The sequence below is a fragment of the Plecotus auritus genome (assembly GCF_963455305.1).
Source record: "Plecotus auritus genome assembly, chromosome: 7".
In the NCBI taxonomy this organism is placed as follows: domain Eukaryota; kingdom Metazoa; phylum Chordata; class Mammalia; order Chiroptera; family Vespertilionidae; genus Plecotus; species Plecotus auritus.
Window position 1 is genome coordinate 40,963,095 of NC_137774.1, and position 24,801 is coordinate 40,987,895.

At 41.8% G+C, this 24,801-nt stretch overlaps 1 protein-coding gene across 3 annotated transcripts in view; it reads right to left on the reverse strand.

Moving 5' to 3' along the window:
- Window positions 1-24,801, reverse strand: part of ANKFY1 (ankyrin repeat and FYVE domain containing 1) — an 81,585-nt gene that overhangs the window by 50,784 nt on the left and 6,000 nt on the right. For all 3 annotated transcript variants that reach the window (XM_080681363.1, XM_080681361.1, XM_080681362.1), the window contains exons 2-3: window positions 4,845-5,037; window positions 2,939-3,057 (exon numbers count right to left, since the gene is read on the reverse strand). Coding sequence is in view for 2 of the 3 variants with exons in the window: in XM_080681361.1 (XP_080537487.1) it covers window positions 2,939-3,057; window positions 4,845-5,037 (312 nt within the window). In the remaining variant the exon portion in view is untranslated. The remainder of the gene's footprint in view (window positions 1-2,938; window positions 3,058-4,844; window positions 5,038-24,801) is intronic.

The window sequence follows — 24,801 nt, forward strand, 5'->3', positions numbered from 1 at the left end:
ACCCTCGAAGATATGAAAAAGGACCAACTAGAAATTAAACATACACTGACTGAAATAAAAAATATTATACAGAGACCCAGAAACAGACTAGAGGAACACAAGAATCAAGTCAAAGAATTGAAATACAAAGAAGCAAAAAACACTCAACCGAAAAAGCAAAAAGCAAAAAAAAAAAATCCAAAAAGTTGAAGATAATGTAAGAAGACTCTGGGACAACTTCAAGCGTACCAACATCAGAATTATGGGGGTGCCAGAAGAAGAGAGAGAGCAAGATACTGAAAACCAATTTGAAGAAATAATGACCGAAAACTTCCCCCACCTGGTGAAAGAAATAGACTTACAAGTCCAGGAAGCCCACAGAACCCCAAACAAAAGGAATCCAAAGAGGACCACACCAAGACACATCATAATTAAAATGCCAAGAGCAAAAGACAAAGAGAGAATATTAAAAGCAGCAAGAGAAAAACAGTTAACTACCTACAAGGGAGCACCCATACGACTGTCAGCTGACTTCTCAACAGAAACTATGCAGGCCAGACGGTAGTGGCAAGAAATTTTCAATGTGATGAATAGCAAGAACCTACAACCAAGATTACTCTACCCAGCAAAGCTATCATTCAGAATTGAAGGGCAGATAAAGAGCTTCACAGATAAGAAAAAGCTGAAGGAGTTCATCACCACCAAACCAGTATTATATGAAATGCTGAAAGGTATTCTTAAAGAAGAGGAAGAAGAAAAAAGTAGAGAAAAATTATGAACAACAAATACATATCTATCAACAAGTGAACCTAAAAATCAAGTGAATTAAAAACCTGAGGAGCAGAATAATCTGGTGAATATAATAGAATCAGGGGCATAGAAAGGGAGTGGACTGATAATTCTCAGGGGGAAAGGGGTATGGGGGGTTCATGAAGAGAATGGACAAAAATCATACACCTATGGATGAGGACAGTGGGGGGGAGGTAAGGGCAGAAGGTGGGGTGGGAAAGGGGTGGAGGGGAGCTATGGGGGGAAAAAGGAGAAATAATTGTAATAATCTGAATAAAGATTTATTTAAAAAAAATAAAAAATAAATAAATAAAAAGACCATTTTATAGTTCTGCTGCCTAACTGCTTTCTACAACTGTCATACCCATTTATAAAGAGACTGGCAATGTGCAAGAGGACCAGTTTCATGAGCCCCACACTATTGGGGTCATCAATTTTTGATAATGTAGATATCAAAAGATGTTTATTCTAAATTTTGCTAACAAAGCTGGATATTTTCTTATTATCTCTTCTAATCTTTGTAAACTATCTGTTCATGTAATCAAGATCCTACTGTGCATTTTATAAAGAATACCTCATGACCTAATGGGTTTTAATGTTATCCACAGTTGTTATGTAAGGGGTCAGAGATATATGGCTTCAAAAGACTTAAAATTGAAAGGCTCAGCTCAGAGATTTCAGTCATGTAGACTGGTGCCGTTCCAGTCAAGACTGCTTCCCAAGTAGATGTTTTAGTTACAGACATGAATGCATATGCACATGTATATGCATGTGTGTATATTTGTTGTGCTTACAACTCTGAATTAGGGACCTCAGGTTAAACCCTAGAAATGATCCTACAGTGAGTTCACTCACAGTGGAGAAGCATTAGACATCTGCTCCCCTAAATCCCTGAGGTAAGTGCCTACTTAACCTTTGCAACACTGCTCACCTCTGACACCTTATCAGGCCTAGTTAGTGTCTTCTGTACCTTAACATAAAGCAATTATATTACCATACACACAGCCCTGGCCTGCAATGATTTATTATTAGCCCATTTCCTCTAACAGAGTATGAGCTCGGTCTGTATGGCAAGGACTGTGTTATAATGATCTCAGTGCTCCCAGTACCTCACATGGAAAACAGTACCTTCTGAATGGTCAGCAAAGACAATTCAGCAAAATTTCCAAAGAGCCAATCACTTCTGGAAATAACTAATAATTTAATGCCTAGGTATTCTCCTTATCATGCATTACAATTCTCATGACTATTAACAGCAGCATTAAATTTAAAAATTGCTTTTTTAAAACAAAAGAGTACCATCTGAAAATGCATTTTGAAGTCAACTTTCAAAAATGATGTTTTTATGTCTACTTACCACCATATTTACCCATATTCTACACAACATAATGTGGCATAAACAATTAAATAATAACTTTAAACAGCTCAATGCACCTATTCAAATTCTAAAGAATGAAGCTCATTCTTTGTTTTAAAAATACGTTTTTATTGATATTAGAGAAAGAGAAAGGGAGCGGGGAGGGAGGAGAGGGAGAGAAAATATCAATGTGAGAGAGAAACAACAAACGGTTGCCTTCCATACATACTCCAACAGGGGATTGAACCTGCAACCTGGGTATGTGCCCTGATTGGGAACTGAACCTTTTGGAGCATGGGATGACGCTCAACCAACTGAGCCCCACCGGCCAGGGCACTCATCCTTTGGTTTTAAATAAAAAATATTCTTATTCCTTGGAATAACTGTTACTTCTGAATTCAGTTCTTACAGACCAGGAAAAGTACTTTGATAGCTATGATTCAATTTTAGGCAACTGAACAGGAGGGCTTTTTCTTGGAGTGAAAGAAAAATTGTTCTCTATACATGCTCCATATTTATAGTATACTATTATATGAAAAGAGTTTCTGGACAGACATTTATATTTTATAAATTATAAAAGTACTGTAGATACTCAAATATTTACTATTTATTAGCCAGATAGTAAACAAAGGTATTCACAAAGTATAACCTACTGATTCACTAATTGTTTAAGTAGTTCATGGTCACCACTGATCAATAAGAAAAGTATTCTACTTTCATTAAACCACAAATATTTCAAAGCAACACACCTTAACCTTCTGCCAAGACTTCTTGTGCTGGCAGTTTTGAGTCCTCAACTGGTCAGAGGCTCACCTGATAGGTCCAGCTCCTTGGTGGAAGACAAATTGGCCAGACTCCAGCTGTCACTGCGGGCCGCCAGGACAAACTTGTGAGCATTGATGTGTCTTCCCCCAACCTTTATCTTTAGATCACTGATGAAGAAACATATCCACAAATATAAAAAGAAAACTGTCATCATAACTAGGTATAGCTAGAATTTACAGCTGATAAATATACAAATATTCATCAACATACATCTGCAAAAGAAAAAAAAATCATAGCAAATTTCTTTCTCTATGCTAGCACTTAATTCTGATGGATCATGTTTCTAATATGTTGCTAGACATTTTTCTATTTCTAACTTATAGCTTTAGTTCACACGGATGTTCTGCTTTCAAAGACATCTAATGAGATTCTTAAGGTTCAATTAAATTAGGATGATTAACGTTCATATAAAAAGGATGATTAACGTTCATATAAAAAGTAGAAAAGGTTTTGTGAGCAATAAATCAAGATAATCATCAGGGGGAGAATGACAGAAAGCCTAAAGATTGTGATGCCAGCTCTGAGACTACAGTGCTGCTATGCTCCATACATTAATGCACAAGCACAGTAAAAACAGAAAAAGTATGACCAAATTAGCTTCGATAAAACAGTCAAGTATATGAGACCCAATATCTAGACTCCTGTTCTTATGAGAAACATTCAGACCTTTTATTGGCCATCTTTTACTCAACCATTTATAAAGAAATACAGTGAGAGAAATATTTTCTTTCAAACATGTTTTTATACTTACGACATGCTATTATATGAAAAGAGCTTTCCAAATAGTTATTTATGTTTAACTCTGAAATGTCAAATACTAAGGCAGGAAAGCATCTAGGAAGTTAACAAAACTAAGAATGACCTACTGAGCTGACACAGTATGTGCCATATGGCTGTGTTGACAGCAATCCCAAGTCATTAATTATCATCACCCTGCTTATATTTGTGTTTTTTAAATTTTCATACTCCCTCTAAAATAATTGTTAGGTTCAAAAGCTTTTAGAAACTAAATACACAAAAACTATAACATGAATGAATACATAAAACTATTACATTACTTAACTTATCCACTTAAAAGGAGACCCAACCAGAATATTGTTTCTATATAATGCTTCATGCAGACACATTTTCCCCCACAAAAGCACTATCTAGAACATACTTTGTAATTATGTAAGCGTATCAACAATTCTAGTTCTATTAAACAGAGAACTAGATGGAGAAACTGAAATTGGAAAATCAGTTTGGGAAGCAGGTGCTCTTTTACCAATAAACTTTTTCCCATAAACATGCATTTTGTTGAAAAATTTAAATAGCTTTTTAAAAATATATATTTTTATTACTTTCAGAGAGGAAGGGAGAGAGATAGAAACACCAATAATGAGAGAGAATCATTGATCCGCTGCCTCCTGGGTATGTGCCCTGACCGGTAATCAAACAGTGACCTTCTAGTTCTATTATCTGTGCCTAAGATAAGCAGGAAACAAACATAGACAAAATCTTGCCTTAAGAAACTTACATTCTAGAAACTAAAGGTTTGCTAAGATCCTCAATAGAGAGAAATAAACTTGGGAAGAAAGTCAAAAAGAGATGAGAAGTTGAGCCCAATCGATGTGGTTCAGTGGTTGAGTGTTGACCCATGGACCAGGAGGTCAGGGTTCGATTCCCAGTCACGGCATATGCCCGGGTTGCAGCCTCCATTCCCAGTAGGGGGTGTGCAAGAGGCAGTCGATCAATGATTCTCATCACTGATGTTTCTAACTCTCTCCCCCTCTCCTTCCCTCTCTCTGAAATCAACAAAAACTTATTTTAAACAAAAGGAAAAGTTGCAATGTGGCCTGGAAATAAAGCTAAAGGGCTGGCTTCTCTAAACTGGCCCTGTGTCCAAGGAGCTCACCTATACTGCTCCTGCTCATAGAGGTCGGCCACAATCGTCAGCAGGCGGCTGATGAAGGACTCACTGCTGTTTTCCTTGTTTGCTTGCGCGGCCAAAAGAGTGCATCTCTTCTCTGTCTCTGCCAATTTCTTCTGCAGCTTGACATATTCTTGTCGGAGAAGCATCAAGTGCTTCTCCAACTTGGCCACTTCCTCTGCAAGGGAAATAAAGAATCAAGTTTACCATAGCAGGTGTAAAGCAGACAGCATTCACTAATCTCTCATTCCACAGATAGGATGGCTACCATTTTTTTAAAAATCTTCTCCTGAAGACATGCTTGGAGAGAGAATGCAACCCACAACCTTTCAGTGCACGGGACAATGCTCAACCAACTGAGTCACTCCAGCTGGGCTCTACTACTCCTTTTTTAAATATATTTTTTATTTATTTCAGAAAGTAAGGGAGAGGAAGAGATAGAAACATCAATGATGACAGAGAATCATTCGTCAGCTGCCTCCTGCACACCTCATACTGGGGATCAAGCCCACAAACCTGGGCATATGCCCTCACCGGGAATTGAACCGTGACCTCCTGGTTCATAAAAAATTATTTTCTTTCAGGGTGTCACTGGATCACTGGGCCAAAAAGACCATACTGGTCCAGGGATTTCTTTTCTCAGTTTCCCTTGAAGATCAATATTCAATATATGACAATGAACAGACACACACATAAGATGCTAACAGGTACCTGCCCTACAAATCCTTTACCATTAAGCCAGGAGTCTCAAGGAAAGAAAATTAAAAAAATCATCTAGAAGTCTTTTTCAAACCACTAGCAAGAGTAACTAACTTTCACATGTCACATGCTGCTCTAAAAGCTTTCTGTGAATCCTCTCATGCAAACTCCGTGACAATCCCAAGCAGTAGGTCCTATTAGTAACACACTTTACAGATGAGGACACTGCAGCATAGAGAGATTAAGAATTTGCATAAGAACAGCATGGATAGACTGGAGAGCATTATGCTAAGCAAAATAAGCCAGTCAGAGAAAGATAAAATATCACAGGATCTCTCTCATTTGTTAAATATAATGAACAACTTAAACTGATGAACAAAAATAGATCCAGAGACAGACAGAAGCATCGAACAGACCGTCAAACCTCAGAGGGAAGGCAGGGGAGGGTGCAGGGAGGTAAGAGATCAACCAAAGGACTTGTATGCATGCATATAAGCAGAACCAATGGATACAGACAACAGGGTGGTGAGGGCCTGTGCTGGGGGGGTAGGAACGGGCGGGGAGAGGTCAATGGGGGGAAAAGGAGACATATGTAATACTTTCTTCTTTTTTTTTTTTTAAATATATTTTATTGATCTTTTACAGAGAGGAAGGGAGAGGAATAGAGAGTTAGAAACATCGATGAGAGAGAAACATCGATGAGCTGCCTCATGCATACCTCCTACTGGGGATGTGCCCACAACCAAGGCATGTGCCCTTGACCGAAAGCGAACCTGGGACCTTTCAGTCAGCAGGCCCACGCTCTATCCACTGAGCCAAACCGGTTTCGGCATATGTAATACTTTCAACAAGGAAGAATTTAAATAAAAAAAGAATTTGCATAAAGTCACAAAGTTGGTGAGAGGTGGGCTGTGAGGAGCCCAGGCATTCTCATTCCAGGACCTGTGATTTATTAACCACTACCCTAAACTATCTGACACCTGCGCTCCTCAGGAGAGGATCAGGGGGGTCAATAGTGGTTCAGATGAAAGCAAGTCATATTCCACAGGTGTGCTGGGGTAGATTAAAAAGGTTGAGAACCACTATATTTGATTCATTAAATTCAAGAAATATTTACCAAGTGTCTACTAGGGAGGTGCCAGACACTGCACAATGGTAAGCAAAATCAGACATATCTTTCCTAAAAGCTTTTAGTTACTGGGGAAAGTAAACTTTTATATAATAACAATTGTAACAATCAAATGCAAAACTACAACAATAATGAATACTAGAAGAACAAAACTGTAAGAACCTATAATAAAGAAATTTAACTTAGGACATCAGGAAAGGCTTCCTTAAGGAAGGAACAGTCAAGGAACTTGACCTGGGCTCTAGAGTTTTGGTGGGGAATCACACAACCATGCAAATTAGTTACTTCCATAAGTCAAGGTCTAACTATGGAACAACGGTGCTGCTACGGTCATTCTCTGGGCCTCAGTCCTTCACTTCACCCCTCTATTTCCCACCACAAATATTCCAAATCTTAACACCATCCTCAAGCCCATCTCTAACACAATCTGCCTCATTCTGAGTCAATGCCATTTAGATAGAAGGCCAATTAAACTGCAGTGTTTTTGTTCATTCATTGATTTGTTCAAAGATTTTCATTTTTTTTTATTTTAATAAATCTTTATTCAGATTATTACAATTGTTTCTCCTTTCTCCCCCCATAGCTCCCCTCCACCCAGTTCCCACCCCACCTTCTGCCCTTACCTCCCCCCCACTGTCCTCATCCATAGGTGTATGATTTTTGTCCAGTCTCTTCATGAACCCCCCATACCCTTCTCCCCATGAGAATTATCAGTCCACTCCCTTTCTATGCCCCTGATTCTATTATATTCACCAGATTATTCTGTCCCTCAGGTTTTTAATTCACTTGATTTTTAGGTTCACTTGTTGATAGATATGTATTTGTTGTTCATAATTTTTATCTTTACTTTTTTCTTCTTCCTCTTCTTTAAGAATACCTTTCAGCATTTCATATAATACTGGTTTGGTGGTGATGAACACCTTCAGCTTTTTCTTATCTGTGAAGCTCTTTATCTGCCCTTCAATTCTGAATGATAGCTTTGCTGGGTAGAGTAATCTTGGTTGTAGGTTCTTGCTATTCATCACATTGAAAATTTCTTGCCACTACCGTCTGGCCTGCATAGTTTCTGTTGAGAAGTCAGCTGACAGTTGTATGGGTGCTCCCTTGTAGGTAATTAACTGTTTTTCTCTTGCTGCTTTTAATATTCTCTCTTTGTCTTTTGCTCTTGGCATTTTAATTATGATGTGTCTTGGTGTGGTCCTCTTTGGATTCCTTTTGTTTGGGGTTCTGTGGGCTTCCTGGACTTGTAAGTCTTATTTCTTTCACCAGGTGGGGGAAGTTTTCTGTCATTATTTCTTCAAATAGGTTTTGAGTATCTTGCTCTCTCTCTTCTTCTGGCACCCCCATAATTCTGATGTTGGTACGCTTGAAGTTGTCCCAGAGTCTTCTTACACTACCTTCAACTTTTTGGATTTTTTGCTTTTTGCTTTTTCGGTTGAGTGTTTTGATTCTTGTGTTCCTCTATTCTGTTTCTGGGTCTCTGTATAATATTTTTTATTTCAGTCAGTGTATGTTTAATTTCTAGTTGGTCCTTTTTCATATCTTCGAGGGTCTCGTTATATTTATCGGCCTTTTCTAGGATATTCTTGAAAAGCCTTATAACCGTGGTTTTGAATTCTATATCCAGTCGTTTGTTTTCCTCCATTTCTTTCGTTTGTGATCTGTTTCTTTGATGCCGCATTTTCACTGCTTCCCTGAGTTGGTAGGGTAAATTTGTGTGCTAGGTTTCCTATATGGCCCAGTGGGTCGGCCTCCCCAGTTAACCTGAGGTGGACACTCTTGGTGCACCCCTTTGTGGACTGTGTGTACAGCCTTGTTGTAGTTAAGTCTTGATTGTTGTTGGTATCACTGGGAGGAATTGACCTCCAGGCCAGTTGGCTGTAAGGATCAGCTGCGTCTATGCTGGGAGAAGTTCGGTGCTGGAGACGGCCTTATAAAATTAGACTTGCCAAATTGCAATAGCCTCTGTGCTCGGCTTGGATGGGGTGGAGTCTTAGGGCGGAGCAGACAGTCTTGGCTTCCCGGCAGCCTTGCCCTTGCGCGCATGCGCAGACCTCTGCCTTCCCCGGCTCCCGAGTCTCCGCCCGAGAGTCCAGACTCCCCCCACAAGAGCGTGGGTCCCCAGGGACTCGCCTGGAACCGGGGTTCAGTGCAGTCAGAACTGGGGCCCAGTGCGGTCAGGAGCCTCCGACTCCCTTCCACTAGGGAAAGCCTGTGGCAACCTCCGCTGCCTTTGTGCGCACTGGCACGAGCGTGCCTTCAGACTTCTGCCTTCCCCAGCTCCTGAGTCTCCGCCCGAGGGTCCAGACTCCCCCGGTAAGAGCGTGGGTCCCCAGGGGCTTGCCCAGAACTGGGGTTCAGTGCAGTCAGAACTGGGGTTCAGTGCGGTCGGGGGCTTCCTTCCCCCTTCCGCCAGAGAAAGTCAGCCAGGCTCTCAGCCGCCCTTCCTCTCTGCGCGCACAAAGACCCTTTGCTGTACCTCCAATTCTCTGTGAGCTTTTACCTATGATAGGTAAACACCTAAACTGCTGCCTCGCACAACAATTTCAAAACTACAACTAAAAGACAGAACGGACACCATCCAGAACCACAGGAAAGCTGGCTGAGTGGAAATTCTACAACTAGAAGGAAATAGGAAAACACATTGAGACTCAGAGGAGCTGCAAAAGGCTGAGGTACGAAGACGCCCGCGCATGGAGAGGACGGGCAGCTGAGTGCATGGGCGGCTGAGTGCGTGGCTGGCTTTCCCAAGCGGGAGGGAGACAAAAGCTCCCGACTGCACTGAACTCCAGTCCCAGGCGAGACTCTGGGAACCCAGACTCATTAGGGGGAATATGGACTGTCAGGAAAAGAGAAAGCACACTGAGACTCAGGGGAGCTGCGGAAGTCAGAGGTCCGGAGGCGCACGCGTACAGCGAGGACTGACTATTGAGTGCACGGGCGGCTGAGTGCACGGCTGGCTTTCTAAAGCGGGAGGGAGAGGGAAGCTCCCGACTGCGCTGAACTCTAGTCCCAGGCGAGACTCTGGGAACCCGACTCATTCGGGGAGAAACTGGACTGTCTGGCAGCAGGCAAAACTCGAGGGCGGCTTTCTCTCAGAGGTGCTTGCAGCAATTACCGAAGGACACCGAGACCCAGGGGTCTCATAGGGCAGGGCTGACAGGAAGCCAAGGCTGTCTGCTCCGCCCTGAGACTCCGCCCCATCCAAGCTGAGCACAGGCTTTTGCAATTTTTTTTTTTTCTTTTTATTTTTATTTTTTATTCTTTATTTTTTTATTTTTTATTTTTTAAATAAATCTTTATTCAGATTATTACAATTATTTCTCCTTTTTCCCCCCATAGCTCCCCTCCACCCATTTCCCACCCCACCATCTGCCCTTACCTCCCCCGCACTGTCCTCATCCATAGGTGTATGATTTTTGTCCATTCTCTTCATGAACCTCCCATACCCCTTTCCCCTTGAGAATTATCGGTCCACTCCCTTTCTATGCCCCTGATTCTATTATATTCACCAGATTATTCTGTTCCTCAGGTTTTTAATTCACTTGATTTTTAGGTTGGCTTGTTGATAGATATGTATTTGTTGTTCATAATTTTTCTCTTTACTTTTTTCTTCTTCCTCTTCTTTAAGAATACCTTTCAGCATTTCATATAATACTGGTTTGGTGGTGATAAACTCCTTCAGCTTTTTCTTATCCGTGAAGCTCTTTATCTGCCCTTCAATTCTGAATGATAGCTTTGCTGGGTAGAGTAATCTTGGTTGTAGGTTCTTGCTATTCATCACATTGAAAATTTCTTGCCACTCCCGTCTGGCCTGCATAGTTTCTGTTGAGAAGTCAGCTGACAGTCGTATGGGTGCTCCCTTGTAGGTAATTAACTGTTTTTCTCTTGCTGCTTTTAATATTCTCTCTTTGTCTTTTGCTCTTGGCATTTTAATTATGATGTGTCTTGGTGTGGTCCTCTTTGGATTCCTTTTGTTTGGGGTTCTGTGGGCTTCCTGGACTTGTAATTCTATTTCTTTCACCAGGTGGGGGAAGTTTTCAGTCATTATTTCTTCAAATAGGTTTTCAGTATCTTGCTCTCTCTCTTCTTCTGGCACCCCCATAATTCTGATGTTGGTACGCTTGAAGTTGTCCCAGAGTCTTCTTACATTATCTTCAACTTTTTGGATTTTTTTTTTTTGCTTTTTGCTTTTTTGGTTGAGTGTTTTTTGCTTCTTTGTATTTCAATTCTTTGACATGATTCTTGTGTTCCTCTATTCTGTTTCTGGGTCTCTGTATAATATTTTTTATTTCAGTCAGTGTATGTTTAATTTCTAGTTGGTCCTTTTTCATATCTTCGAGGGTCTCGTTATATTTATCGGCCTTTTCTAGGATATTCTTAAAAAGTCTTATAACCGTGGTTTTGAATTCTATATCCAGTCGTTTGTTTTCCTCCATTTCTTTCGTTTGTGATCTGATTCTTTGACCCCGCATTTTCACTGATTCCCTGAGTTGGTAAGGTAGATATTTGTGCTAGGTTTCCAATATGACCCAGTGGGTCTGCTTCCCCAGTTAACCTGAGGTGGACACTCTTGGTGCACCCCTTTGTGGACTGTGTGTACAGCCTTGTTGTAATTAAGTCTTTATTGTTGTTGGTATCACTGGGAAGAATTGACCTCCGTGCCAGTTGGCTGTAAGGATCAGCTGTGTCTATGCTGGGAGAAGTTCGGTGCTGGAGACAGCCTTATAGGATTAGACTTGCCAAATTGCAATAGCCTCTGTGCTCAGCTTGGATGGGGTGGAGTCTCAGTCTTGGCTTCCTGTCAGCCTTGCCCTTGTGCGCATGTGTGCTTTCAGTCCTCCGCCTTCCCCAGCTCGAGTCTCCGCCTGAGAGTCCAGACTCCCCCCACAAGAGCGTGGGTCCCCAGGGGCTCGCCTGGAACTGGGGTTCAGTGCAGTCAGAACTGGGGCTCAGTGTAGTCAGGATCCTCTGACTCCCTTCCACTAGGGAAAGCCTGTGGCAACCTCCGCAGCCTTTGTGCGCACTGGCCCGCGTGCGCCTTCAGACTTCTGCCTTTCCCAGCTTGAGTCTCCGCCCGAGAGTCCAGACTCCCCCCGTAAGAGCGTGGGTCCCCAGGGGTTCGCCCGGAACTGGGGTTCAGTGCAGTCAGAACTGGGGTTCAGTGCGGTCGGAGGCTTCCTTCCCCCTTTCGCCAGAGAAAGTCAGCCAGGCTCTCAGCCGCCCTTCCTCTCTGCGCGCACAAAGCCCCTTTGACGTACCTCCAATTCTCTGTGAGCTTTTCTCTTTCCTTCTAGTTGTAGAATTTTCACTCAGCCAGCTTTCCTGTGGTTCTGGATGGTGTCCGTTCTGTCTTTTAGTTGTAGTTTTGAAATTGTTGTGCAAGGCAGCAGTTTAGGTGTTTACCTATGCCGCCATCTTGGTTTCTCTCGGCTTTTGCAATTTTGTAAGTCTTGTCTCATAAGGGTGTCTCCAGCACAGAAGTTCTCCCAGCATAGACACAGCTGATCCTCACAGCCAATTGGCCTGGAGGTCAATTCCTCCCAGTGATACCAACAACAATCAAGACTTAACTACAGCCCTAACCAGTTTGGCTCGGTGGATAGAGCGTCGGCCTGAGGACTCAAGGGTCCCAGGTTCGATTCCAGTCAAGGGCATGTGCCTTGGTTGCAGGCACATCCCCAGTGGGGGTGTGCAGGAGGCAGCTGATCAATATTTCTCTCTCATCGATGTTTCTAACTCTCTCTCCCTCTCCCTTCCTCTCTATAAAAAAATCAATAAAATATTTATTTTTTAAAAAAGACTTAACTACAACAAGGCTGTGCACACAGTCCACAAAGGGGTGCACCAAAAGTGTCCACCTCAGGTAACTGGGGGAGGCTGAGCTACTGGGCCCTACAGGACACCTACCACATAAAGCTACTCTACCAACTCAGGGAAGCAGCAAAAATGCAGAGACAAAACAGATCACAAATGAAAGAAATGGAGGAAAACAAATGACTGGATATAGAGTTCAAAACCACGGTTATAAGGTTTTTCAAGAATTTCCCAGAAAAGGCCGATAAATTTAGCGAGACCCTCAAGGATATGAAAAAGGACCAACTAGAAATTAAACATACACTGACTGAAATAAAAAATATTATACAGAGACCCAACAGCAGACTAGAGGACCGCAAGAATCAAGTCAAAGAATTGAAATACAAAGAAGCAAAAACCACTCAACCGAAAAAGCAAAAAGCAAAAAAAAATCCAAAAACTTGAAGATAATGTAAGGAGCCTCTGGGACAACCTCAAGCATACCAAAATCCGAATTATGGGGTGCCAGAAGAAGAGAGAGAGCAAGATACTGAAAACCTATTTGAAGAAATAATGACCGAAAACTTGCCCCACCTGGTGAAAGAAATAGACTTACAAGTCCAGGAAGTGCACAGAACCCCAAACAAAAGGAATCCAAAGAGGACCACACCAAGACACAACATAAGTAAAATGCCAAGAGCAAAAGACAAGGAGAGAATATTAAAAGCAGCAAGAGAAAAACAGTTAGTTACCTACAAGGGAGCACCCATACAACTGTCAGCTGATTTCTCAACAGAAACTATGCAGGCCAGACGGGAGTGGCAAGAAATATACAAAGTGATGAATAGCAAGAACCTACAACCAAGAGTACTCTACCCAGCAAAGCTATTATTCAGAATTGAAGGGCAGATAAAGAGCTTCACAGATAACAAAAAACTAAAGGAGTTCATCACCACCAAACCAGTATTATATGAAATGCTGAAAAGTTTTCTTTAAGAAGAGGAAGAAGAAAAAGGTAAAGATAAAATTATGAACAACAAATACATATCAACAAGTGAATCTAAAAATCAAGTGAATAAAAAAATCTGATGAACAGAATCAACTGGTGAATATAATAGAATCTGGGGCATAGAAAGGGAGTGGACTGACAATTCTCAGGGGAAAAGGGTGTGGGGGGTGCGGGAATAGACTGGACAGAAATTGTACACCTATGGATGAGGTGAGTGGTGGGGAGGTAAGGGCAGAGGGTGGGGTGGGAACCAGGTGGAGGGGAGCTATGGGGGGAATAAAGAGGAACAATTGTAATAATCTGAACAATAAAGATTTATTAAATTAAAAAAAAAAAGATGACAACTGCATAACCTAGTCATTCATTAAAAATTTACTAAGCACCTATGCAGTGCCAGTGTCAATGTAAAAAAATACACCCTGGTACATTTTTATTTTTTACAAAGTTATAGGGTAATGTAAAAAAATACACGCTGGTACATTTTTATTTTTTACAACGTTATAGGATAATGAAGAATAAGAGCTGATAAACAAAACAATTCAATAACAACTAACAGCTCTCTAACATGGAATACAGATAGAGCATGAAGCAAGACCACCTGTATTAAGCTAGTGCAAGGAAAGACATCCCAGAAAAGTGGTGTTTTACTTCAAAAGACTTAAACCAAAGGTGGGGAACCTTTTTTTCTGCCAAGGGACATTTCGATATTTGTAACATCATTTGCGGGCCATACAAAATTATCAACTTAAAAATTAGCCTGCTATATTTGGTCAGGCATTTAATTAACTCACCCCTAGTACCTTGGCAGGGCCAGACCAAATGATTTCAAGGGCCTAATACAGCCCGTGGCCACACGTTCCCCATCCAATTTAAATGAAGCCTGTAAGGTTTGTAGCATTCTGAGCCCAGAAAATGGAAAGAAAAGGCTTCAGTCTTTTACATTCATGGTCACATTCTCCTTTTAAACCATTATCAGTCAACAGGTTTGTGGAACAGACATAGTACTTGGCTCTATGAAGAATAAAAATAATTAGAAGGCAAGACCTAGCCTAGTCCTCCAAGAGCTCATTGGCAAAAATGTCTGCCACTCACCTGCCTCTGCTTAAGTCAACTGAAAAGGGTGGCCAGAGGCTAAGTCATCTTGCTAGTACAACCTAGGGTTAAAGTTATAGCCCACTTGCTGGAGAATAGCTTCCATGTTTTCACAGGGGCAGCCTGTGGCTACGGACTACAGATTTTTCTTCCATGAACCAAACTGAACCCGTTAACCTTCGTTTCAATCACATAATATTCTAGGCAACCTAAATATTTTGCTCAAAAGCTCCAACCCATCAGGACTATAGCATGAGTAATTAACTCTGCACTTCCATGTCACTTAAGTCACTTAAACAAGTCATCAATCTACATGTATTTATGACGCACCTACTGTGCACTAAGCATTATGGTAGATTATAGAGTTGCCTCTTTGAAAGTTTTGAAAAAGGGCAGTCTAATTTGCACCTCTTGCAAACAAATAATGTAGCACCAAAGTAGTATCAAATGTAAAATCAAGGAGCGGGGGCCGGCTGGAGGAGGTCAAAGGGGGAAATACATAATATTTTCAACAATAAAGATTTATAAATAAATAAATAAACAACAAAAATATGTAAACTCAAAATAGTATCTACAAGGAACTCACAAACAGGAGGGTCAAAAACAAAATTAATAGTCACAAAGAATCTGGGAATTATTATGAAGAATTATGAGGCTATTTGCCTTCAAGAGTAGAAAGTTGCTGGTTGCTTTATCTAATCCTTAAAATGGGATAGTAAAAGCTATTTCGCTCTTCTCAAACAGTTCCTGTAAGTTTCTTTGGATATTGATTATACACATATAATTCCAAAATCTATAGCAATACCCTGTCTCACTCCAGAATTTCTGACACAAATTTCCAGCTGCAGCCTGGACAATGACAAAAGACCTAAACTACAAAGGTTATGATCAGAGATGAGGCAAGATAAAAGAAGGGCCTTAGGATAACTTAGGCCTCTTATTCATGAAATCAGAGGCCCTCTGCCCAGCATCTTTTGTAGGGGAAACACAGATCACAACTACACCTATCAATTACCATTTCAGAGTGTAATGGAAAAAAGTGCCCATGGCTGAGATGTTATCCTGTGGGGAAAATTGTCTCCTTGCAAACAGCAATGCAATGTGTCTTTGAAGTGTCACCAAGCTGTAGAATTCTTACAGAAAAAAGAATAAAATTACCATTCTGAGCAATAATGAAGGGAAAAGCTACAGCACAGTGCAGTGGTGAAGGGTACAGGCAGGGGAGCTAGACTGACTAGGATCAGTGGCCCCACCACTTTATAGTTGTAACACCTTAGGCAAATGCGTTGTAAACATTAAATGTGCTGATACATATAATGACCTTAGAAGAGTATCTGCCCCCAGTTAAGTGGTCAATCAATGTTCGTGGTTATCAGTCTGAGAAAGGCAACACAACAGTCTTAGAAGCATGTACTCTAGAGGCTCACTTGACTGGCTGTAACCCCAACTTGCCCATTTACTAGATGCGTGACCTTGGGCAAGTTACCTACTCCTCTCTGGACTTCAGTTTTCTCCTGTAGAAAATGGGAACAGTAGTATTTCAGAGTGGTTGTCGAGGAGTAACTGAGTTAAGGTAGGCTAAATCATTTAGAACAGTGTCTGGCTTAAAGATTTACTACCACTACTTCTGTACAAAGTTGTCAGTTTTCAGCTGTGGTTTCTTCTTTCTCTACTTCCAACTTGCTTTTGAAAAATAAGCCTAGATATTTAAATAATGGATAAAACCTCTGATTTCACCAAAAGAGCTATGCTAAATATCAATGAAGAATGTCAACAGCTTGCATTATAATTCCATCATGTTTTTTTACAAATACCCAGTATCAATGAGGTCAGATACTTTGATGAGCTTTCTGATAGTTCATCAGTCTTGACAGAAACAAAGATGCTTGAGACAAAAAAAAAAATCTGCATTCGCTATGAAAGGCCCTAAAACAGAGACCAATATTGTCTACAAATAATCTACACTAATAAAAGAGAAACATGCAAATTAACCATCACTCCACTACACCCACCAGCCAATCAGGAGGGAATATGCAAATTAGAAGGAGAAAGATGGCAGCCGTCCACCTGCTCCAGGTGGGGAGTGGCCAGGCGGTGCAGGACGCCTGCTATGAGAGGGAGGGTGGGGGGGGGAGGGATCTACAGGAGCAGCACTCTGGCCACAGCAAAGACGAAGACAGCAGACTCTGGCCAGAGTCTGCAGCAAAGGCGGCAGACTCCAGCCGGAACGAAGGCCTGGGTCCCGGGTGCCGGAGGAAAACTGGTGCTGGAAGCCAAGAGAAGGAAGGCCTATTGCACGAATCTCTTCGTGTAACGGGCCTCTAGTCTACTAATAAAAGAGAAACATGCAAATTAGCCATCACTCCGCTACACCCACAGCCAATCAGGAGCAAGTATGCAAATTAGCCCAACCAAGATGGTGGCGGCCACGGAGCTGGAGCGAGCAGGAGGCTTGGGTTGCCCCCGGCAATGGAGGAAGCCAAGCTTCCCACCTGCCCTAGCCTCTGCTCAAGGCTACAAAGTTTCAATTATAGAAGATAAATAAATCCCAGATACCTGCTTCCAGCTGGCCCTGGCCTCCACTCAAGGAGGCGCTGAAAAAAAAGAAAGGAAAGAAAAAAAGGAGGGGCTGGGAGCCTGGATCGCCGGGAGGCGTGGCCAGCCTGAAAACAGCCCTCAGCTCCTCACCCAGGCTGGCCACACTCCCATGGGGTGAGGGTCCCCGCTGGGGGGCTTGGCCAGCCTGAAAACAGCCCTCAGTTTCTCACCCCATCAGTGGGGGTCAGTTGGAGATGATCAGGACAGCGGGGCGGGAGGGGGGGGCAGTTTTGAGTGAGCAGGCCAGCAGGGGGACAGTTGGGGGCGAGCAGGCCAGTGGGGAGGGAAAGTGGGGGCGAGCAGACCAGCAGGGGGGGCGTTGGGGGTGAGCAGGCCGGCAGAGGAGGCAGTTGGGGGCGAGCACACTGGCACGGGGGGCAGTTGGGAGTTATCAGGCTGGCGAGGGGGCATTTGGGGGCGAGCAGGCCAGCGGCGGGGGGCAGTTGGGGGTGAGCAGGCCGGCAGGCAGAGTGGTTAGGGGCAATCAGGCAGGCAGGCAGGCAGGTGAGCAGTTAGGAGTCAGCAGTCCCGGATTGCGAGAGGGATGTCCGACTGCCAGTTTAGGCCCGATCCCTGTAAACCAGGAGTAGGACATCCTTCGAGGGGTCCCAGATTGGAGAGGGTGCAGGCCGGGCTGAGGGACACCCCGCCCGCACCAGGCCTCTAGTAATAATAATAATCAGCAAGTCAAGGGACAGTCAGAAAAGGAACCCACAATGGTCCTTCCAGATCAGGAGTTGGCAAACATTTTCTGTGAAGGGCCAGATAGTAAATATTTTAGGCTCTTTGTGCCTCAGTCTCTGTAGCAACTACTCAACCCTGCAAAAGCATAAATGAATGAGCACATGGCTGCCCCCCAAAAATTTTACCTATGAACACTGAAAATTGAATTTCATACAATGTTCACATGCCATGATATAGTCTTCCTTTGGTTTTTCATTAACTATTAAAATATATACACACCTACATATACACATACACAAACATACCCACATACATAATTCTTAGTACAAAACAAGTCTCAGGTCAGATTTGGCCAACAGGTCATATTTTACCAAACCCTGTTCTAGGGAATTTTTTTTTAATGTTTTTATTGATTTTTAGAGAGAAAGGAAGGGAGAGGGATAGAGAGATAGAAATACTGATGAGAGAGAAACATCGATCTGCTGCACGCCCGCTGGGGATCAAGTCTGCAACCCAGGCAAGTGCCCTGACCAGGAATCAAACCAGTGACCTCTTGGTTCATGTGTCAATGCTCAAACACTGAGCTACACAGGCCAGGCTGTTCTAGGGAATTTTTTAAAAATTAATATTCATTTTTATTGCATGTAATATTATTACATTTAAAATCATTTTTCTTGAAATATTAATGTTTATTGCATGTAACATTATATTTTAAATTGTTTTTCTTTAAATATTAATGTTTATTGCATGTAACATTATTATACTTAAAATCATTTTTCTTGAAATATTACAAAAAATCAGTATACCAAAATGATGATCAGAGCCAAATGAAAAGAGAGGAAAGTAGTTCATCTGTCTCAAATGCCTATAATTCTATATCCTCTTATTTTTCTTTACCAAAGCCTATGCCACTAAGAGGGCCCTTGCATCTTCAAGACCTGTCTCTCCAGGCTCACCTCCTTACCCTTATAAACATGCTCACAGTAACCTATCCCAAATAAACTTTTACACATGTTAACACTCTTGATTGGCTTGTCTATCATGCTCTTTTCCTTCTCCACTAATTTCTGAAGCCAGTCCTCTTTTCTCACTGCTTCCTTCCTAAACTCCTTAATCTTTTGAAACTTGGCTTCTATCCATACCACTCTACTCAAAGGATCTCCATCACAATGATAAAACCACCCACTGCAATTACCCTTCCTTACCCTTCAAGGTCCTCAACCTCTCCGCAGTGTCCAGCTCTTAATCAGTCCATTCTTGAAATTCTTTTGATTTTTCTTGAAATTCTTTCCTCTCTCTGTACTCCAGGTGTTTTTCCACCTTTCCACAGCTAACTTTCTTACAGCCTACTCTAACTACCCATTCTCTTAAAGAGGTTTGCAAGGTTCAGACCTAGAATTGAACTTTTCCTAAACTTCCTTTCTTGGAGGTCTCAAGCATACCCATACTTTACTGTCACCCCTATGTAGATGGCTCCAAGTCCTCTCAATAGCTCCTGCTGGAAGAATAACCTACTGATACTACAAACTCAACAAAGCCAAAATTAAACTTAACATATTCCTTAAATCAAACTCCTCTTCCTGCTTCCATTTTAATTGTTATCAAAATTTGAAAGCTCTAGTTTATCATGCATAGGCTATGATAATCCACTTGCAATAGTATGGCAAGTACATAAAACATTTAGGAATAAACTGAATAAAAATATGCAAGACCTGCACATTGAAACTATAAAACATTGCTGACAAAATAAAGACAACATAAATATAGTCAGCCCTCTAGTAACCCTGGGTTTTGTATCCATGGATTCAACCAACCATGGATCAAAAAATAATCAAGGAAAAAAAATCCTTTATTTCTCTCTCATCTAAAGCTTTATCTCTATGGGTCAGTTTTGATCTCTGCTCTTCCTTTCTCTCCCCTTCTCTTCCTTTCTTCTCTCTATTCTTCCATCCCTCCTCCTAACATCTACTCTTCCTTCAATGGCACCTCCCCACTTCCCTAGCACTTTGCTTGAACACATACACACGCACTTTATCTTTTACACTGTATTTTTACTGTACCTTTTCTATATTTAGGTATGATTAAATACACAAATACTTACCATTGTGTTACAATTACCTACAGTATTAAGTATAGTAACATGCTATACAGGTTTTAGCCTAGGAGCAATAGGCTATAATATAGCATCTAGGTTTGTGTAAGTGCAATCTATGATGTTCACACAATGACGAATTCACCTAACAATGCATTTCTCAGAACACATCCTCAATAAGTAGCACATGACTGTAATGGAATACTTCTCAGCCATAAAACATACTACATCAAAATTAATATGCTAAGTGAAAGAAGCCAGACACAAAAGACTACATACTGTATAATCCCACATGAAACTGTAGAGAAGGCAAACTATGGTGATAGAACGCAAATCAGTGGTTGCCAGAGGCCAGGGGAATGGGATAGACCAGTGGTCGGCAAACTGCGGCTCTGTTGACTAATGAGTTTGCCGACCACTGTCATATACTACCCTTTACCTCTTTGCACACAATATGCCACAACTGCCTAATCCTCACAGCTTCCAACTACACGGTAACGTTTAGTCTAGTCCAGTGGTCGGCAAACTCATTAGTCAACAGAGCGGCAAACCGTGACTCGCGAGCCGCAGTTTGCTGACCACTGGTAGACTGTGAAGAAGTTCAAGGAAATTTTTTAAGATTATAGAAATGTTCCATATCATGATTGTGGTGGTGGTTACACTACTATAAGTGTCAACTGTCAAGTTAAAATAGGAGAATTTTGTTGTCAGTTATGCCTCAAGAGCTAACAACATATTCCCTCTGGGACGCACCTTGACATCTTTTTCTTTCTGAACACCATCACACCAACATTTCCTTGAAGCCTTAGCATCATTCACACCTGTAACCAGTCACCCTTCTCATCCTTCCTCTCTCCATTCTATTCTTTGCATATCAAGACTAATCTTCCTAAAACACAGCTTAACTAACCAAACAACTTCAGGTTCTCCACTCTCTTCAAAAGTACAAGTTTCCTACTGCGGCATTCCTGAAGTTTCTTGAAGGCAGGAAACGTCTTATTTATCTTTATATTTCATTGGCAGTACTTTAAACTGTGTGGCATGGTCTTTAAGTATACTTAAAGGATTTTAGAAGCCTTATGACTTAATAGGCCAAATTATATGATACTGCCCACTGAAAAATGCGCCCCCCCCCCATTATATCCATAATTTCTGGAACCTTGACTATTACCTTATATGGCAAAAAATGGGGGCAGGGTCTCTGCAGGTGACTATGTTAGATGGGAGGTTATGCTGGATTATATGGGTAGGCCCTATCCTTATAAGAGGGAGCAGAGGGAAATTTGACGCAGAGGAAAAGCAGAACGGAGATATTTCTAGATGCTGGCCTTGCAGATTAGGGTGATATGACCACAAGCCAGAATTTCAACAGCCATAAGAAGCTAAAAGAAGCAGGAGACAGATTCTCTCCCAGAGTATGGCTCTAGTGACACCTTTGATTTCAGACCAGTAATACTCATTTTAGACTTCTGGTTTCCAGAATCATGAGAGAAAACTTTTCTGCTGTTTTAAACCACCCAGTTGGTGGAAATTTGTTACAGCAGCCATAAGAAACTAATACCTCTACACTTATTTAAAAAAATCTGTATAATAAAATATTTTAAAGCCCCAGCAGCTTCTTTCTGGATTAGTGTCAATAACAAAGTTTTATAAACAAAATATAGTTTCTTGTAATATTTTGCAAGAAAAAGAGGAATACTATTAATATCTCCAATAGCAGTTAATTATCTCAAGGTCTAACCAACATATTCAAAGTAGCACAGTACTTAAATAGAATTTACTTAGGTTTAAGTGGGTTGCTTAAAAATCACACAATTAGCAAGAGACTAACTTAAGATTTAAGATCGTAAGCCAAAGCCCATGTTCATCCCATTTTATATGCTGCCTAATATTTGCTCCAATATCAGGAAATCAAATAAATACTAATTAATTCATGAATCCAGGAATTAAATGTGTTCTTTCCATTCCCCATCTTAAATGCAATTTCTACTGTCCCCCTCCTACTCCAATTTTAACCCACACTGTATTCACAAAGTATTTTTATTATTATGTTAATCTTCACCTGAGGATAATTTTTCCAATGATTTTTGAGAGTGAAGGGAGAGTGGGGCACAGAAGGGTTGCCTCCTGCATGCACCCGGGCCAGAGATGGGGATCAAACCTTCGACCAGGTACATGCCCTTGACGGGAATGGAACCCATGAACCTTCTGTGCATGGGCCCACCAAGCAAGGGGTCCGGGCTGCCTGTCACTACTTGAAGTCAATTAAGCAGAGACAGGGCTGAATCATATATGAGCGTTTATTCCAATAATGCCAGCAGTATGAGAGAGCAGCAGGTCATCTGCAAAAATCTGCTCTGCAACCCCCCATAAACCAGATGCTTATATTGGATAGGACAAAGATTACATGGGGAGGTAGGCAATGCAGGCTGGGGTGGGACTCCATTGTTTGGGCAACAAAGTTGTTAATCTTTCCATGATAATAGGCTGTTCTTGAAAGAGAATGGATGGAATTCCAAGGTTGACTCCCAGGTCCAAGGGGCATACAACTCCTAGCCAGGTTAGAATGCCCTTTCTTTTATCAGAACAAGGCAATCATGGTTAACAGAGCATGATTAATATACCTTATAACTGTAGCTAGGCCCCAACATTTTATTTATTTTTGCCCCTAACTTAACTACTGAGCATATCAGCCAGGGTCACTAAGTCTTTTTAGATTAACAAAATCCTGATATTTCCTTTCTGTAGACTTTTATATTTCTTACATCCAAGTCCCAATTTTAGCAGTGAATTAGTGTTGTTTGTATAATTCCTTAATGACTACCTGACTTTATCCCTACTCTGCTCTATGTCTATTAGATAAAATAAAAATAATTGTAAAAGCTGTGATAGAATCCTATTTTGAGAACTACAAGAATAATTTTTGTTTCAGACATACATTAGGGTCTTCCACATAACAGTATTTCCTTAAAGTATCATCTCCCTAAAATATAGTATCTTCCTTGTTGGCATCGGAATAGATAAACTCCTCATGGTGATGAATTACTACCACTACTACTTTTCTAAATCTGTCATAAGGCAGATGAAATTTTTCTCTCACTGGGTTTACTGAATACTCATTAACCAAGAGGGCTAAATATAGAAAATTGTTTAATAGAGAATAAGAAATAAGTGGATATATTTACTGTTGAGAACTCAAGTTCACATACTGTAATGAAAAGAATGGAAGGGGAAAGGGAAGATAGCAATACCATCTGGAGGAGAGTGCAAAGGGATAGTAAGGGTCATAGATAGTCCTCCCAGTCTGCACTCTCCCAATTCACACACACACACACACACACACACACACACACACACCACACACCCCTTTGATATTATTAAAAACTAGTGCCCTGGTGCACGGATTCGTGCACATTGAAAGAAAATTAATTAGAGGGTGGCAGGCGGGGCGGGACTGTGTGAGATGGGCCGGACACACCCTGGAGCCAATCTCCGTGGGTCCCTGCCAGGCTGGCCACACCTGGGGAGGCGCCGCGGGTCGAAGGGCGTCTGCGGAGTGAGCAGGGTCCCTCTGGCAAGTGGGGTCCCTCGGCCTGGCCTGCGGAGATCAGGTCTAAACTGGTTCTCCAACATTCCCCGAGAGGTCCCAGATTGCAAGAGGGCGGTTCTAGACTGATGCACCCCTGAATCGGGCTCCCTCCTCTCTGGTTCTGGGTGCGTCACCCAAGAACCGCCACTGCCAAGTCACCGCAGCTTGGCAGCTCCTGCATTGAGCTGCCCCCTGGTGGTCAGTGCACATCATACCTACTGGCCAGTCGTTTAGCCTTTTATATACATAGATAAGATGGTACTAAGAGATATTTCATATTTTGACTTTTCAACATTTAAAATATCTAGCATTTCATAACTTGACTGCTCTGACAAAGTCCAAAAGCCATTATTTAACCAAAGTTTGCTTTAAAAAAAAAACAAAAAACCTACTTTGGGTTTCTAGTCAAGATGAAAGCAAGGTAAACATGGTAGCCATTTCAACATGCCTCAGACTATTCTAGTCATGTCACTGCCTTGGCTTTAATCAGCCTCACCCCATGGCTCAGAGTAAAACCCAAATGCTTCACCAATTCTTTCATAATCAGTCCTTAACATACTTTGCCAGCCTCGTATCCTTCCATCGAGAACAGTGAGCTCTTCCCACTACCATCTCTCATGTCCAAAAGATGTCTATTTTCCAAAGCCCAGCTCCAATGCTTGCAGCAAAGACCTTCCCTAACCACCCTATGCTCCCCATCACTTCCCTAAAACAATCCCTTCCTATTTTGAATTCTCAAAGTAACTCCTAAGCATTTTTCACTGTCCACCATATAATACAGTTTCTTATGCACATACTTTTCACCTCCCCTCCTAGACTGAGGAGTTGCCTGTGAATAGGCCCTATGTCTAGCTATTCTTGTTTGTTTGTTTTTTGTTAATCCTCACCTGAGGATATTTTTCCATTGATTTTTAGGGAGAGTGGAAGAGAGAGTGGAGACAGAGAGAAACATTGATGTGAGAGAAACACATCGATTGGTTGCCTCCTGCACAAGCCCTGACCAGGGTCAGGGTCAGGGAGGAGCCCACAACCAAGATGCATGCCCTTGACCAGAATCGAACCTGGGACCCTTTGTTCTGCAGTCCGATGCTCTAGCCACTGAGCCAAACCAGCTATCTGGCTATTCATTTTTAACCACCCACTACTTCTCCCTCTACCCCCACTCCATGCTCATCCCATCTTCCACCCAACAATGCTTCACTAGGTGGAATTCAATAGCTACCTAGTTCATTGGCCTACTCAGATTCAACAAGA